The 18,972-nt window shown below is 42.7% G+C and overlaps 1 protein-coding gene across 3 annotated transcripts in view; it reads right to left on the bottom strand.

Moving 5' to 3' along the window:
• Itk (IL2 inducible T cell kinase) overlaps positions 1 to 18,071 on the bottom strand; it is a 62,342-nt gene extending 44,271 nt beyond the window's left edge. For all 3 annotated transcript variants that reach the window (XM_041676237.1, XM_041676235.1, XM_041676236.1), the window contains exon 1: positions 17,934 to 18,071. In XM_041676237.1, the coding sequence (XP_041532171.1) occupies positions 17,934 to 18,071 (138 nt within the window). The remainder of the gene's footprint in view (positions 1 to 17,933) is intronic.
• Positions 18,072 to 18,972: the final 901 nt, after the last annotated feature.

The raw sequence follows: 18,972 nt of genomic DNA, 5'->3' as shown, positions 1-18,972 counted from the left end.
AAGCTGTGGTGTTTGGTATGCTAGGCATTCAGCTCACAGTAAGTTTAGAAGGATGTAACTCCTTCTTAAGTTTGGGAGGTCAGAAAGGAGAAGCAAGTGCTGAAAAGGCAATGGGATGGGTAGATGTCATCAGGACAGGCCTCTGGAGAGAGGACATTGACACAGACCATGAAGTCCAGCAGGGAATGTCTGTGACCAGGGAGGGGTGAGCACTCAGTGAATTGAGAACCCTTGGGATTTGGGGTCAAATGATCTTTCACAAAGGTCATCTAAGATCATTGGAAAACACACATACTCAAATTATGAATCACAAGAGCAACAAAATTACAGTTATGAAGTAGCAATGAAAATAACTTTATGGTTGGGGGTCACCACAACATGAGGAATTGCATTAAAGGGTTGCAGCATTAGGAAGGTTGAGAACCACGGCACTAGAACAAAACGTCTGGGCAGAAAAGCTCTAATTAAGCCTCTCTTTGTGGTTATGGTACACAGTGCAGGGAGACAGACATATCTGGAGCCAAAAAGAGGAGCAGAAATCCTATGTGACATTCTGAAGCTGCAGTGTTCAATAAAAATTCAAACAGAATGTGAGCTGGACATGGAATTTAAAGTTTTTTAGTTGGGCATGGTAGTTTACATCTATAATTCCACCACGTTTGGGGTTGAGGCAGGGGAATTTCTACAAATTTGGAACCAGCCTTGACTACATAGCCAAAGCTACCATTCAAAATAATTTTTTTCCTATAAGTATGTTCAGAAAAGCAATAGCAGCAAATCAAATCAATTGTGATAACTATGCTATTTAACCCCAAGCATCTTAAGTACTATCATTTCAAACTAAGCATAAAAGTTGATCAACTCCTCGTTAGTCCTAACCTTTGAAGTCTTCCATTTTTCACACCTCAGCTTGGGTGTGCCACGTGTAAGTGCTCACACAGTTTTCAAGGAGCATTCTTCCTTCCTGCAGATGACTCCCAGTATCCATTTGTTCCTTACCTGTCAGCCTTTTCAGTCAGAGAGATCAGATTGGCCACCATTAACCTCACTCTTGGACCCTAGTAACTGCTTGTGTCCCCCCCCCCATCCATCTCTCCTGTCAGTCTCCCAGAATTTCACAGCATTTGATGTGGGACACAGCAGGCATAGATGCTCCCTCCTCAACTGCTTCATGGGAGCGGCGGGTCAGAAGCTAAACACAGGCCAGTCTCTGGGAAATGATGGTTGTCTGCAATCTTCCCAAACAACTGAGCTATATCTGAAAAACATCATGGGAAGGCCTGCCAAGAAAACCACACAAAAGCCACCAGAAGAGGGAGAGGCCATGTTAGCTTGTCCTCCCTCTTCCTTGTTATTCTGACTGTCAGCACCACACAAGGTCACAAGATTTTGGGTGGCATTATTTCTCTTGTTGCCATGCTCAGAACTACACTGCCTCAGGAAATAATGCCAGCAGTCAACAAATGGAACCTTCTGTTATGAAATTAAGAAGTTTCTGTACTGTCAAGGACTAGAGTTAACTGAGAGAAGAAACTGTCTGAGAGACAACCTTTGCCAGCCATACATGTGACGGAAGACTGATACATAAAATACACCAAGAACTAAAACAAAAAAAATCTCAACCACAGGAATGCAAACAACCCAACCAATACATGGGATCGCAAACTGAACAGCCAGTTTCCAGAAGAGAAACTCAAATGCCATTAAATATGTGGAGAAGAACTCAGCTCTCCTAACTGTCACAGAATTCCAAATTGAAACTACCTCACCTCAGTTAGAATCTTGGTCATGGGGCAAACAAACAAGATAAATGCCGGTGAGGATGTGGCAGAAGGGAAGCCTCACATATGGCTGGCAGGCTGTACTGGTCCAGCCGTGATGGAGGTCAGCACACTGGGTTCTCTAAAAGCTACAGCAAATCTACGACCTGAGCCAGCAGCACCTGGGTATTTACCCGAAGGACTCCAAGTCACTACATCCCCAAGAAACTATGCAGCAGCATCCAGAACAGCTAAGGCATGGACTCAGCCAAGGCATCCATCAACAGGGAGGAGGGTCAAGACAAGGCTGGAGAGGTAGACAACAGAACTTCTTCAGCTACAAAGAAGACAAAGTTATGTGATTCGCAGAGAAATAGATGCAGTTGGAGACAACCATAGTAAGCCAGGCTCAGGAAGATAAATATTATGTTTTCTTTCATATTCGGTTCCTAGATTTTAGAGATACATAAATCATGTCTGCACATATGAAATGAAAGTAGAAGTGAAAGCGTTGAGAGAACAAAGGTGACGGGAGGAGGAGGGGCCGCAGCGGGAGGGGTAGGTGCCTGTGTTTCTCTCCTTTCCTTAGCCCATCCTCACTGGACCTAGTCAAGTCACGCTGGCAGCCAGGGCAAGATAGGGCGGATGCCAAGGCCTGCTGCAAGCTGGGCAATGGCAGTTTGTCCCATGCCTGCCCTCTTTTCTTTTCTTCTTTCCATAAGATTTCTCACTCAGACATAAGCCCTATCGTCTGGCTTTCACTATAGCCGGGTTTCACTCTGTGGTTTACTACGAGGCTGGCAGAGGGGAAAGTATCTGGCTTCTTTTAAGGTCGGCCATCTTTTCAATAGTAGTACCCTGGCTAGAAAAAAGGTGAGAATTTTACCAAAAAAATTAAAAAAAGATGAGAATTTTATAAAAAAGAAGAGAAACAGAACTATATTCTCATTTAACTTTCAGAGGCCAACTGAGGTTATCCCTACTCAATTATGAACATATTTTTTAATAAAATATTAAAAACAGAAAATTGGGGCATATCTGAGGTTTGGAAATAAGGGACAGAAAAATAACAGTATATATATATATATAGCATAAATATATATTACATAATATATATTATATTTATGCTGTTTGAACAGTTTACCATTTATTTTATTGTATTAAAAGTTAACTAACAAATATATTCCTCATATAGGACTTATCCAAGGAAATCAACTGCTCAAATTGTACACAGATATGAGAGAAAGGATGCTTGCCACAGTGTTACTTACTGCACTAGAAAAGAGAAAAAACAAGAGAAATGTAAACATTCATCAACAGATAAATGGTTGAATCAGTGTGTCAATCATCCTGTGGCAACTCTGTAGTCGCCAATAAAGGAGACAGTTGTTCTATATAAAGGAACAATAACATACATCAAATTCAAAAGGAGATTTATAGCAACAGTTGAACCCTCTTGTTTTTTTTGAAAAATGATAAAATAGTTATTAGTATAGACAATATCCAAAAACAGTAATGGAGGAGGGGAAAGATTCCAAGTTGCTAACGCTGGTTTCCTCGTGTGTCAAACTGAAGAGTTCCACAGCAGAAACAGTGTGTTTCTATCAGACTTGAAGGTGTTTTTAAAATAGTAAGCGTGAGAAAGGACGAGAGGAAAAAACCAAAAAGAATATTTCAAAGCTGTGAGAGCATTAAAACAACAGCACGCTGTATCACATCAGTGACGGGTGGATAGGGGGAGAAGGGAAAGGGGTTCAACTGAAAAGCTGGGTGTGCAAAATAACCTCTGCCCTGATGACCTCAACACCCCATTAGTAAGAAGCTGTAACTCGGCAGCATCTGCCACCTGCCCTTCTGTATCCTTGGGGGTTCAAGTTCACGGCAGTTCCTCTCACGTTCTCAAGGGGCAGCCATTTTCTTCCTTCATTTTGTTCAAGAAAAATCACTGAGCTTTTGTGTGGATATATGTATCTTGTGAGGCAATTGTTTCTAAGATGAATCGGTGTTAGATGTAAAAAAAAGGAGAACGCAACAAAAATGTTAGTTTAGTTTTGTTCATAAGAAGTATGTGACGCTGGGTGTTGGTGTGTGCCTATGATCCCAGCATTTGGGTCTGAGGTAGCGTCATTGATTCCAAGCTATGCCAGACCCCAAAGCAGGACCTGGTCTCTGAGAGAACTACATGGCACATGGTAAGTGTGGCTCCTCCATGTCCTGTGCACCCTCTCTCGGCATCTCTAGTCTGTGAACTCTTTTCCAAAGGGCCCTCCCCATCTTTCCAGGGGAGGGCATTGGCGATGTTCAGTGAGTTCGGAAAACATCATTTTATCTGCCTTTTAGGCCCCAAAGAGTCTGTAGCTAAAGTAGATAGTCAACAGTTTAGTTACAGTTCAGGAAACCATTTCACAGAGGCAATGTTTAAATGGTATTTGTTAGTTGGCCCACCGAGGAATAGCAGGGAAGAGCATCGTAGCAGGGAGTAGCATGTGTGGACCCCGCGACAGTATGTGTGGAACTCTCAATGGAATGTGAGCTCCAGATTAACTGGAGGATGAACAAAAGTCTTTTGGGAGTGGAAAGGTAAATTAACCCTAGCCTGCACCAAAAGCACCGATGCTCCTGAACAGACTTATAGAAAAATGTGCAAAGGAATGTGTGTCTCTTAAAACACATGAAGAGATGCTTGGTTTCTATGACAACAGGGATACAAATAAATTCCATTAGATTATTTTAAAGCTATCAGGCCAGCAAAGATCAAGGCATCAGATAATGGTGTTGCTGAGGTTTTGACAATGAACTTCACACACATGGCTCTGGGAAAGTGCAACTTCTGTGGAGAGCGACTGGGTCACTAAACGGCAGCTGTAAACACCTTTTAACTCAGCAACATCTGGACACGGTTTCGATACATGGGGGCTGCTCAATCTCTGTACTGTTGACCATTTGGTTCTGACTTCGACCCACTGGACACCAGTAGCAACTACCTCCCCACATCTTCGACAAGACCAAATGTCCCCAGGTTGGCAAGGTTGCCTCTGATTAACCATCATGGCTATATTCGTTAAAGTGACACACTCTACAAAGTTATTCACATCCGTTGCTTTAAAAAATAAAACAGCTAGAAGTACACTCAATATACAATGGAAATGTTTTATTTACATTCACAAAAGATGAAAAGGCTCTGTGCGGATCCATGTTGGACTGACCTCTAAACTAGGCTGTTAGCCAATGGAGAGAAAAGAACGTTAAAGTAGTGTGTATAGCTTATGCTGCTACTGTATAAAAACAAAGAATCAGGCTTTACTATTTGTATTACATGTATATGAATAAAGCATCATTGGAAAGTATGTAAGAAATTGGTGGCATCTGTTAACTTTTTAGTGTGTGTGTGTGTGTGTGTGTGTGTGTGTGTGTGTGTGTGTAGATGGAGAACACAATTTATAAGAGCTGGTTCCCTCACTCCACCATATCTGTCCCGGGGTTTGAAATCATGTCACCAGGCTTGGTAGCAAGTGGCCTTATCTGCTGAGCCTCATATTGGTTTATCTGAGGCTAGAGAAATGGGATTTGGGACAAAGAGTGGAAGTTTTGTCACTACATAGCATTTGATTACTTTAAAATTAAGGGCCTGGTGGTGGTGGTGCACGTCTTTAATCTCAGCACTCTGGATGCAGAGGAAGACAGATCTTTGTGAGTTCAAGCCAGCCTGGCCTACAGAAAGCTATGTTCCAAGACAACCAGACATATACAGAGAAACCCTGTCTCCAAAAACCAAAAACAAACATATAAATAAATAAAGATATATTATGTATGGAAGAAGTTCTTTTGTAAATGGCCTCTTACCAGAACCTTTCTGCTCTGTCTGTTTCTGTGTGGAGATGAAGATGGGCAAAGGCAGGTGACAGAGGCACAGGGGAGAGGTCCAACAGGCACGGAGGAGGGGGCAGGCCCGAGCCCCAACAATCGGCTCTACCACATGATCAACTGGATCAGTTTAAACACATGCACAAAAGCACCGAGAGAATTCCTGGTCTAATGCCTCTGAGCTTTGAAGAGGATCGTTTTAATTTTATTTTTAGGTTTCAAAGGTATTTTTTTTTCAGCATGCTATGATTGATAAAAACTAAGGGATGGTTCCTGGTGCAAGGGCAGGCTCAGGACCTTTTGTTCCATTGTTTTATGCTGACAAAGTGAGAATATGCTTTATCTTTTTATTAGACTTACTTTTCTTGAGAAAGATCTGATGTCAGTTTGGGGCAGCAGGTTTATCTGCTCACTGCATCCTGGGGCTCAGGCACCCATAGGTGAAGGTGGGTGAGGAACACCCTCCCCCCATCTTTCCTGACCCTGTCCTTACACACGTAAGTGTCCTGGACTCCGTACCTGTTGTTCAGGCATTTCTCCCTCTGAACTATTTAAACGGATAAGTGTATTGTGATTCTGATAGTGGCCCCTGAATTCCTTCTCCCAGGCCTTAATTTCTTGAGTTTTTAGTGCTCTTTCATTCCCTCAAACAGGACTGGATACTTGGTGGCATTTTATAAACTGACACACATATTGCACACTCTACACACATATTGCACACTCTACACACATATTGCACACTCTACACACATAAACAGAAAAACAAACAAAACTAAACTAAAACAACACCCCCCCCCAAAAAAAATAAGAGGCCTTATCATACAACAAAAGTATATCCTCTACGATGTTCATAGCAGCATTGTTTGTGATAGCCAGAACCTGGAAACAACCTAGATGCCCTTCAATGGAAGAATGGATGAAGAAAGTATGGAATATATACATATTAGAGTACTACTCAGCAGTAAGAAACAAGGACTTCTTGAATTTTGCATACAAATGGATGGAAATAGAAAACACTATCCTGAGTGAGGTAAGTCAGACCCAAAAAGAGGAACATGGGATGTACTCACTCATATTTGGTTTCTAGCCATAAACAAAGGACATTGAGCCTATAATTAGTGATCCAAGAGAAGCTAAATAAGGAGAACCCAAAGAAAAACATATAGGCATCCTCCTGAATATTAACCTTCAGCAAGCGATGAAAGGAGACAGAGACAGAGACCCACATTGGAGCACAGGACTGAAATCTCAAGGTCCAAATCAGGAGCAGAAGGAGAGAGAGCACGAGCAAGGAACTCAGGACCGTGAGGGGTGCACCCACACACTGAGACAATGGGGATGTTCTACTGGGAACTCACCAAGACCAGCTGGCCTGGGTCTGGAAAAGCCTGGGATAAAACTGGACTCTCTGAACATAGCGGACAATGAGGACTACTGAGAACTCAAGAACAATGGCAATGGGTTTTTGATCCTACTGCACGCACTGGCTTTGTAGGAGCCTAGGCAGTTTGGATGCTCAACTTACTAGACCTGGATGGAGGTGGGGGTTCCTTGGACTTCCCACAGGACAGGGAACCCTGATTGCTCCCCTGATTGGGGGAGGGGGAGGGAAATGGGAGGCGGTGGCGGGGAAGAGACAGAAATCTTTAATAAATAAATAAATTAAATAAAAAGAAAAGAAAACCTGATAAGTCATATAAGTCAAAAAAAAAAAGCAAAGTAACGGAAAATCACAGCAACAGATTTTTTTTAAAAGTAATTTCTTCTTGGAAAAATAAATGATTCTTAAAAAATATGAATGATTTTGTAACAAACACTTGGCCACTTTTGGCGGCTTGTACAGTGCTTTAGCTCTTTGGAAAATGATGCCGCAGTCAATGTTTGAGCCCAGGAAATCTTCTTATCCTGAGCAGATGAGATGGCTCAGCGGGTAAAGGCACTGAGTTTGATCCCCAGAACCGAGGTGGTAGGAGAGGACTAACTTCCAAAGGTTGTTTGCTGGCTTCATTTGTGGACTGTGGCACGCATGCACCTACTCTTACACTAAATAAATAATTGTGAAATACTATTACCTATGATCTAGTTATTCTACAAAGAAATTCATCTTTAAAAAAGCTTTTAAAAAGGTAGACTTCTATTATATATTGTTTTCATTATGCCGGAAAACAAATGTTGAGTCATAAATGATAGATATGTTTATGTGGGCGCATAAAACAGATAAGTTTGTATTTGCAATGGATAGATCAAATCATTAAAAATTTAGATATATGAGAAAATGATTAGTTTAAGGCCATATGGATATATAAAAGTGTATTTACGTAAAAGAATGAATGGGGAAGTAGAATATAAAATTGCCATGCATTATAATTTTAAGTATTTGAAATTTTATCTGCAGAGTAATTTGATAGCTTTTGACAAAAAGTTATACAAAATGTTTTAGATCTCGTTTTATTAACTGTTTTTAGCAGTATGGTAATCTGTTTTTTGTGGTATTGATCAATATTGATTTACTTGAATTCTAACTTGTTTTCTGTCGTCATTGCTAGGAGATACCTAGTCCTGACCCAGGTTATAAAATGGATCAACGTCTTCCTATCTTTGGTTCTAGAAAAGCCCTCCGAAAGACACAGAAAGCTAGGGCATAAAGTAACCATAGAATAACCCAATGGATGAGTTGATAATCGACCTGGCTTCCTGGCTTTCTGGCCTGCCCTGTGTGTAATCTCCAGCCCCACAGCAGTCAGAACAACCACTTCCAAACACAGAACAGGTGGTGTCCCATGGCTGTGTCCACCATTGGGTAGGTTCTTGCTGTTTGAATAAAGTCCGAACTCTTTGCCATGGCCCACGATGGCTCTCATAGCTTGGGTTTTGTACTCTCAAGCTGCAGCCTTCTCTTGAACTATGCTCAAAGTTCTCTCCTCACATGGGTCCAGCTTTAAGTTACCTCGGGGTCCTCGCGCTTGCAGTTCCACTGCACAGAATGCCACCCTGGGTTTCTTTCTATCTTTTTCTTTTTTCTTTATTTTAACATGACTGGAACATCCATCATCCCCCGAACTCTGACTCTGGCCTAGATACAGATTCCCTCTCTAACCACACTTCCTTCTAACTCTGCCCCAGTTGCTTCTGAGGTTTGACATAGAACCTGCCCATCTGTATCTACCACGTGCTGTTATGTTCTTCACTATGCGCCGTCTCCTCCACCTGCTTATGAGGGCAAACACCTCGTTCGTATTATTTAACACTGTATTCCTCACACCCACATCATTGATGGTGACACAGTAGGCATTTAAAAAATGATTAACAAACAATAAAAAATAAAAAAAAGAGGTTTCAGAAGGTGCTATGTAAGCTGACAAGGAAGAGGAGCAATTGGTCATCCTATCCAGCTGTTAATTAAGCCTACAAACCACAACAATGACTAGCCTATCAAGACAGTCCCCATTGTGCAATAGTGGGCACTTTTGTCTTAGGAGTAACCAACACCTGTTCAGTTGAACTTAAGGCCCACTTTATGGGAGAAAATTCATGATTACTATTGTAAACCTAGCCAACTGGAGAAGTCATAGGTCCTAGAGGAGAACCCACTACTTTTAGATGTAATTTCTAACTGTATTCTAAATATTTATCTTTATACCCACAGATATGTGTAGTTCTCATCCTTCATCAAAGAGTTTATTTTTATTGCAACAGACACTATTACAGAGATCCACAATTGGTCAAAATGCAGAGGAGAGGTGTCAGCAGGCTACTCAACCCCAATGGATACATTTGCAACATAACCCCTAAACCTGGGCTCAGAGAACATCACCGAAGAGGGAGCAGAAATATTTTAAGAGTCAGAGAACCAGTATGCCTGGTGATAGGTAATGTCCCCTAGACATGACAGGGAAAACGCATTAGTGAACTCTCAACAATATGATTGCCTGAACAATGACATATTCATTCAAACCAGTTGACATGCCAAAACAGATGGAAAATTCCTCAAGGTTCTACCTCTAGATGAAGTTACTGGTGATAAATGGCTACTATCAGAGGGAGAATCAGTCTCCTCCAGGGTTGAGTTCCTCTCTAGATTGTCTAACCCCAAGTGGTCAGCCTTGAATACATGTACATAGGAATGCTACGTGGACTCAGTAATCTGTATGGAACAATAATTAAGGGAGAAGAGGGTATGAATGGGAGGCACAGGAGAGTCAGACAGGACAGAGAAGGGTGGGGAGTGATGTAGACATAAGACCCAGGGATGAAGTTTTCAAAATAATAATCCAATAAAAGAGAACATGAAGCTGGATACAATCATATTTAATCTGCTTTTGATTTTCACTTCCCTGATGGCTAATGAAGTTGAGCATTTTCCCAAAATCTTGTTGTACATTTCAGCTTAGTCTTCCAGGAAGGATCTATTCTTATTTTTTAAAGATTTTCAAATTAATGTTTCACTGGTAAAGTTTTTATCTTCTTTAACTAATCTGTATATAACCCCCCCTTTTTGTATGTATGTATACATTTATTTATTTATTTATTTATTTATTTATTTATTGTTTTGCTTTTAGGACAAGTCTTTGTGTAACATCTCTAGTTGTCCTGGAACTCAATCTGTAGACCAGGCTGGCCTTGAACTCACAGAGATCCACCTGCCTCTACCTCCCCTATCCTGGGATTAAAGGCATGCACCACCACCACACAGCAACAAATCCCTTTTTAGATGATAATATAAGCTTGCAAATAACAGTTTATGAACAACCTTTGATTGACAGAAATTTCATGGAGACATGAAACTTATGCCAACCTCTTATTCTATTAAATCTATAAAAACTTGTATTGGGAGCACGGGTGTGGGAGTGAGTGAAGGGAGGAAGGAAGGGGAAGATGAGGGAAAAGGGGAGTGAGGAAGGAGAACTTGAGGGAGTGGGATAGTTGAGAAGGAGGAAGGACAGAGATGAGAGCAAGAAAAAAGATATTTTGATTGAGGGAGCCATTATGGGACTATCAAGAAACCTGGCACTAGAGAAATTCCCAGGAATCCACAAGGATGACCCCAGGTAAGACCCTAAACAATAGAGGAGAGGGTTCCCGAACTGGCCTTACCCTGTAACCAGATTGATGAATATCTTAAATATCACCTTAGAACCTTCATCCAGCAACTGATGCAAACAGTGGCAGAGACCCACAGTGGAGACCTGGACTTAGCTCCCAAAGTCCAGTTGAAGAGTGGGAGGAGTGAGAATATGAACAAAGAGGTCAAGAACATGATGGGTACACCCACTGAAACAGTCTACCTGAGCTAATGGGAGCTCACCAACTCCAGCCGGACAGGGAAGGAATCAGCATAGGACCAAACTAGTTCCTCTGAATGTGGCTAGGACAGACTAAAGGGCCATTGGCAGTGGCACCAGGATTTATTCCTACTGCTTGTACTGGCTTTGGGGGAACCTATTCTCTTTGGATGGATACCTTGCTGGGTCTATATATAGTAGGGAGGGCCTTGGATCTTCCCCAAAGCAATATGCCTTACCCTCTCTAAGGAGAGGATAGGGGGTGGGGTAGAGAGGTAGGTGGAGAGAATGAGAGGAGGGGAGGGAGTGGGAACTTGGATTGGTACGTAAAATGAAAAAAAGATTGTTTTCTTTTAAAAAACAAAATAAATTAAAAAAAAACTGGCATTGACTTTCAAGGACAGACAGGTGATCTACAGGGGGAATTTTATGTGCATTTAAAAACATTTCAGAGTAGTTTCCTCCTCTGGGTCACTTTGGTGAGACTCCTGAGTGTCATGAAGGCAACCCCCAACTCACCTCTTGACGAAAATCACATCCTGGAAGACCCTCCTACTTTTTCTGGTATCCTGATAAGTCACCGACAGATAGGAAAATGTATTATTAGTTAAGGAAATTAGCTAAAGATGTAGCACGTGGCCCGTGAAAATTTGAGATGAGCTTTAAGCCAACTTCCTTACAACTCAAACGTGTGTCTTGTTTGGACCTCAATGTGTGAGTCTTGTTTGGACCCTGTGGAGACAAGGCTCTTCTGCTTTCCAGTTCATCCTCTCTCTTAACCTACGTTCTCTTCTTGAAAACATTTACTAACACTTATTTTCACTGCAGGAAGTAACGAAAGGGTACGCCAGTTTCAAACTCACAAAGATCCTCTAGCTCCTGAGTGCTGGGATTAACGGCATGCGCCATCATGCCCAGCTTTTTTTGTAAGCTTTTTAAAGATGAAACAGGAAGATATGAGAGAAAGGAGAGGCGAGGTGGGAAGAAAGGAATTATAGGCCCTGCTGCAAGCTTGACTGTTCCAAAAAGCCAGCGGAGCATCTGTATTTTGATGAGAAATGGCACCCCATAGTATGTGTTTCACGTGCCTGACTCTAGTCCTGAGTGCAAGGGCCCCAAAAGAAAGTGAACTTGAAGCACTGAAGGTCCAGAAAGAAGGCAGACACGCTTGAGGCACACAGAGCTGGTGTGGTGTCACGCGCAATCAGAAAGATGGGCAGAAGGGTCGTGGGGACCATAGCTGAGAATTATGTATTCTAAACCATTATACAGAGCTTTGGGGGTAGAAAGCAGCATGTGAGCTACAGTTTTAAAACTTCATTCTTGGTGCTGTGTAAGATGACAGATTGGTATGGAAGTTCGATTGTCACAGCAGGGAGCATCAATGAAATCACATTAGGATGGAGCCGGGAGGGATCATGACTGGTGAAAGTCTCCAGCAGAAATGCTCAGGTAGTTTTAAGAATATTACCCACAGAGGGTCTAGCTGTAACCATGTTGGAAGGAAAGACAGTCATGGTGAAGGGGAAAGAGAACAGAGTGGATGGTTCTCCTGAAACAGCTGGAGGCTCCCATGGGCATCTCTGAGAATTCCAACCACCCAACTCTTTCTTGCTTAAGACAAGGCCATGCTTTTTTCCCCCAGGAACTCTTCTTTACTTATTCGTATACGGAACCCTCCCTTTGGTCTCTGCCATGTGTTTACTCTTTCAGTATTGAGCCATTTTCTCACAAGGCTCATCTGTGCTACACCATCCCACTCTGGATCTGTATTTTCTTCCTTTTTCCTTCTACTCCCTCCACAAGAGAAACACAAAACAAACAAACAAATAAAAAAAAAAACTAATGAATCTCAAGAGGCAGGAAGCACTGTGGAAACTGCTGGTACCATCAGATACCTGTCCTCATGAAGTCCCAGTCCAATGGAGACCCCCATTAGTAAATGGGCGATTATGACTTTGGCACGGACGCTGAAGAAAGGGTGCACTTTACCATAGCAGAACGTAACAGGAGCCTGACTAAGTCTAAAGAATTCAGGGGAAGTTTCGCCAAGGGAGGGACATTTAGAGATGAACAGTGTGGTAGGACTGGAGCCCAGAGAGAAGATTCTGGTGCCACGGGCCAACAGGAACAACACTTCTGATGAGAACCACGTCAACTGAGCACAGAACCATGTGAAGTGCTCAGCCAGGCAGCTGTGCAGAGTGTAGTGGGTGACACATGACAGGAGCGGCAGGGCCAGACGTATGGACTTCTCCTGGGAAAGCAACTTAGGAAATGCAGGCAGTAACTTTAGTAGAAAAGGGGCAGAATGTGTTCAGGTTGTTTAAGACATGGGCCAGAGCTCCAGAAAGTGAAGGGGTGTGCAGATTTGTCCTGCAGTGTGCACGAAAGGGACAGAGCTCATACGCACATCACTGTGACAAACCCAGAGAACATGGGGTGTCGATGTTCAGAACCCTTTATAGAGCAAGAACACATGACATCTTGTAATAGTTAGACAGCAACACCGCTAATCACAAGAAGCACCACTTATCACAGGCCTGTGTCAGCTCTGGAGACATAAGGCACCCCAGGGACGTTATTTAAACCCTCTCCATGTTCTTCCCAGACTTATAAATGAGGGAACAGTTCCTACTTACAGAATGATTGTAGTATTTGTCCAATGTTAGTCATTGCTAATTATTAGAATAATGGTGACCTCTATCTCATTAAAAAGAAAATTTAAAAAAGGAACATTCAGTCTTTCAAAAACATGGCAGTTTCGAGAACATACAGCATTACATGGTTTATAGCAAGTCACACAGCTCAAGTGGGAGAGTTGATCTGTGACCCAGATCGTTCTGACACCGAAAGCATGTTTTTGATAATGCTACACAATGGCTCCAAAGGGAAGGAAGGGACCATCCCCCCACCTGTCCTCTTTTATTCAGGAAGGCTGAATGCTGGGAAAGCTGGTTCTGCTGCTAGTTTAGACTGCAGCTCAGGGAGGAAAGACTCTCATCTGGTAATAGCTGGGGTGGCAATGATCCTGACTATTCACTCCATCCCTCGTTAAGTGGGAACATATCCCACACCATGGAAGCATGGAAAGTTTGGTCCTTGAGGTGCGAAGAGTCATCAGAATAAGGAATCCTGTCAGAAGACCATGATGGAACTTGGTGGGTAGTAACCATCTTGCCATGTCACAAAGTGAGCATAAAGCTTGTGACAGACTTTTCTTAGAATGCCCTTGGCATCTGGTGAGACAGGGAGAATCCTTAGGGTCCAGGGCTTACAGACAGGAAAATGCCTTAAACAGATGGAATATATTACCTGAGATTGCACACCTACAAAGTGAGAGCGGTAGGATTTGAACACAGCTCTTTTCAGCTACACTGCTTTTTCCAACCTGTAGTGTTTGTCTCCATCTATGCTGCCCCTTCCATTTCATGCTCAGGTCCCTCTGATTTTTCTTTCCTCTGTGCTTTGATTGTCAACAAGCTCCCCAGAGACTGTACTTAAGTCTGTCAGTGGTATGCTAGATTCCCTTATACTGGCCTATGAGAGCACACTGCTGTGTTTTTAGGAATTTGTGATCCACATGTCACACTCACTAACTGAAATGGCCAAAGGGATTCTTCTTTTCAGAAATAGCTTCTCGTGTTTTGAAGACTGGCCTCAAACTTACTAAATAGCTGAAAATGACCTTGGACCTCTGATTTTCTTCTTCTACCTCCTGAGCATGGGGTTGTAATTGTGAACCGCCGTGCTTACTTTATGAAGGGCTACGGGTTGAACTCAGCTTCATGCATGCTAAGCAGATATTCTTCTAACTGTGCTACAGCCCAGCTCCATGAAGGACTTATTTACAGTGGAGAAATCAACACATGCTACAAATCAGGGCTCCACGATTCCCCTCCACTGACACAGTGACTGTGACCCACTTTTACCAGCATGCTTACCATTCTCTGCTAAGGCACTGCAGATACCAGAGACCATTTTACAAAATGCCTGGCAGGCCCAGGGAGCATCTGAAGCTATGCGTGTACATGACACCACCTGCAAGCCCTCTGTCTTTCTGATCCACTGCTTCAGTAGGATGGAGAAGGTTCTGGGAGCTCAGAACAGCAGTCACAGCACAGTTCAGGGAGACAGGCATATAATCCCCAAATTACATTCCTATTTAAGTCACAGTTCATGCCATTCAGAGTATATGACAGTGTGAGCCGATATTTACAGTTGGACTGAACACAAATGCTAGCATTTGTTCTCTTTTCGTGTGGTGTCACAGTTTGACAGAGAGTTGAACTTTAGGGAACACAATTTTACAGATGCAGAAGAGGGAAAAGGAAGCTAAGAGCTTAAGAGGGGTGACCCTGGCTTGTGCAACTCACGATGGGTGTGTGTCTCGCATCAAGAGCCCTCCTCTGATCTGGCTTTGATTCCTCCCTCAGCCTTTCCCATCACTTGAGGATGAGTACCTTGTGCCAGCCTGCCAGTTCCCTCGGGGATGTGAACACGACACACATTACAGCCAACGTTTCCCAGGTGCTGACGGGGTAACTATGCCATGTCTTAAAATGAGCTGCATGGTGAACTTGTCAACATCCGACTTTTTTCCATTTGCCAAATGCTAATTTCAATAGCTGAGCTCACACCCATTATCTGTGTCTGGGCCACGTTCCCATGAAATGGGGGCTACCATCATACCCACTTCACAGATGGGGAGGACTGAAGCTTTTACTGAAACCACAAGAGAGTTCTTCACACAAGTGCAAGGTATATATTTATAAGTGACGCACTGTTTTGTGCTCACTGATGGCCCCGGGCAATGTATACAGCTGAGGCATGTACAATAATAACAATAACTCAGTGACCATGAGTAACTAAAATATTCCCATAATCATTTTAAAAAGTTTCATAATGTTAAATATAAACCACTGGTATTAGAAAACAAGAAATTTGATTTTACACACAGACTGTTCAATAGACACACACACACCCATCATAGAAACATTATATACTACAAACAAAGGCCACAAAATGAATTATTTATAAAACTTTTTCTCTTTTTATTTCTGTTTTTGTTTGTTTTGTATTTTTTTTTTTTGAGATCAAGTCTTGCTCTGTATCCAAGGCTGACCTGGAATTCACCATGTAGCCCAGACTGTCCTTGAATTTACCTTGATCCTCCTGCTTCAGTCTCCTTAGTGCTGGATTATAAGCATATGCCACCAAATGCAGCTTGTGTTAGAATTCTTTTATGATTCTTAAGAAGTAAAGCGGGGTGGTGGCACCTACCTATAATCGAACACTCTGGAGGCCGAGGCTAGACTTCAAGTGCAAGTTTGGGTTATATGGGCGACATTATCACACACACACACACACACACACACACACACACACACACTCCCCCCTCAACAATAATTAAAGAAAATAGGACCATGAATTTGAAAGAGAGCAAGGAGGGTACACGGAGGAATTCGGAGGAAGAAAGAAGGAGGAAGTGACATAAATGACATTATAATCTCAAAAATTAAAAAATATTAAAAAACTTGTGAAAGCCTAAAATCCATTTTGTGAAATTATTTAAAGGTGTGTGACTATGCTTTCTTTATGAAATGTGAGCTTCATGTTTCATTCACAAAAACACAAACTTGATGCCATGTGATTTATTTGTTCTATATGGTGAATCCTCCAAGCTCAAAGCTTTAGCACCTGGCCGTTGACCAATGGGGCCTGCACTTCTGTAGCTCTGTGTGCCTTCTAACCTATTGGTAGACTTATCAGTGAGGCCCTGCTGAGGACAAGCGATTCTCTTCACTGCAAAAGTGGAGAGAGACGCAACACTATTTTACCCCAAACTAAAAAGACTAGGTTTCCTCCCAAGTTGTCTGCGCCAAGTTCATGAAAACCTTCAAAGATCAGGTCTCACCCCCCTGCCACCCCCATCTGTATCTTCCAGTGAGAAACCAGCAAGGAACGGAACCATCTTTGACTCAGTGACCACACAGCTAAAACCTTAGTACTCATCTCTGCCCTAGCTCTCTAATAATGTAAAAATAATACAACGACATGAAGAGAAATCAAATACACTTTGAGAAGTGGTCGAGGAAGACTAACCAAGAGGCACTGCACACAACCAAAGGCGTCTGAAAGGAGGGCTGGAACTCAGGTTTATGTCCAGTGCTTTCATTTACAATTAGAAGAGTCTATGGGGAAGGACATTTGCCCAGGGCCACTCACTCAGTGGGAAGCACAGCGACTTCCTGACCCCCAACCCAGTGCTTCTACTAAACTATATTCTGACCATGTACTCATTTGCTTTGCTGTCACTGCTGCTGTTCAATAGGCAGATGCCTTTAGACACATCTAGCTATGCCGCCACTCTAGGGAGGAGCCCTTCTTCAGGCAGATACTTTGTGTTCCATTGTCCCCTAGTCTCCTGAGACATTGTGCCATGGATGAAGAGGCTACCACGTGCCTTACCACTTTCAGAATATTTCATGAATATTCTGTGCATACACATGCCCATGAAATACAGATTATCACATGGAAGGGTGACCCCATGGCCTCAGGAGAGAGATGGGTGTTGAGACAAGGAGAGTTCAAGTCATAAAAGTCTGACATAGGACCTCCCTGTCACCATTCTAAGAAGCACTTCTTTTGTAAAACAGAGAGACTGGACTAGGTTGCCCCTTATGTCCTCATGAGCAATAACTAATACCCTACTGCCCTACAGCCTCTAAAATACCATATACTTCACATGAACTTCAAGTTCTATCCACAAAACTCAGCACATAAAATATATATTTGTGGAGAAGAAAAATGGATGAGTGTTAAACCTACAGCTTTTAGAACTGAAATAGCCAAATCTAACACCTGACTCTCGGACCTCTCCGAGTTTGTGTTGATCTCTCAAGTGCTTTGTGGTTGTTAAACACAACGTGTGCTCATGTTCCAGGTGTTCAAGTTTACCCCACAAATCAACTAATCCAAACACAAAGCAATAAAGAAACAAAGACAAGAGCAAGTGTTTTCATACCCCATGGCGATCCTCGAAGTATGCCAGGCTGGCTTTCGTTAGCACAAAGAAACGGACTTTGAAGTTCGAGGGAGAAGTCCTTCTCTTCTGTTGGGATTTCTTGATCAGCTGCTCTTCCAGGAGGATGAAGTTGTTCATGGTCCAGTTCTGAAAAGTGATGCGCCTTGGGCATCACCCCTCAGTGCAACCGATGGAGAGAAACAGCTGGGAATGCAACAGGATACAGTTGATCTGTAGAGTGTCGCTCAAAGGCAACTTGCCTCTACCCTTATCTCTCTATCAACATCAGCCAGCCTCACCACCGAGCTCCTCCTCTGATGTCAAAGGCCATGACCACATCCTTTCAAAATTCACCAAGCTAAGAAGCACATGCAAAAATATGCATATCCTTTGTGATATGGTTTGGAAATGAGGTTTAAAGAAACTTAGAATTATAAGAGGAATTCAATTTTCATTTTTATAGTTTCTGGTTGAGCCTCTGCAACATTTAAGACATATAGGAAAGGGAAAAAGAACAGGGCTCCAGGGGTTAGTGGAGCACAGCTCATGTATAAGTTTCCCATGGCTATCATGGATTGCCGCTGGCTTAGTGGCTCTAAGCACCTTACAATCCTCTAAGCACCATACAATTCTCTACTTTAGAAGTCTGAAATGTGTCTCACTGAGGGAAAATCCTGGTGACTGTACTTCTTTCTGGCAGGTATCTGGGGGACACTGTCTCTGTGACTGTCCTACTTTCTGAGAGACACCCAGGTGGCCTTGGTCTTGGCTCTCTTTCTCCATCTTCAAAGTCAACAGCTGTGGGCTTGAGTTCTGCTTGCTCCATATTGCTGCAACCCCCTCTGCCTCCTGCCACCTTCAAGGATCCTGAGACCCACCATGAAGAGTCTAGGACAGCCACCCTGTGGTAAGGTCAGAAGATGGTCACTGTAACTCCACTTGATATGGCAATTCCCCTTTGACACCCAATTTCATACAGTCACAGGTTGTAGGGATTAGGGCATGGAAAGATTTGTACAGGGCTGTGATTCTACCTACA

This window comes from Microtus oregoni, unplaced genomic scaffold (assembly GCF_018167655.1).
Source record: "Microtus oregoni isolate MIOR12 unplaced genomic scaffold, Mior012 000027F_ref0000203, whole genome shotgun sequence".
In the NCBI taxonomy this organism is placed as follows: Eukaryota; Metazoa; Chordata; class Mammalia; order Rodentia; family Cricetidae; genus Microtus; species Microtus oregoni.
The sequence above is the reverse complement of the archived record's forward strand: the minus strand, read 5'-3'. Positions and strand labels throughout refer to the sequence as shown.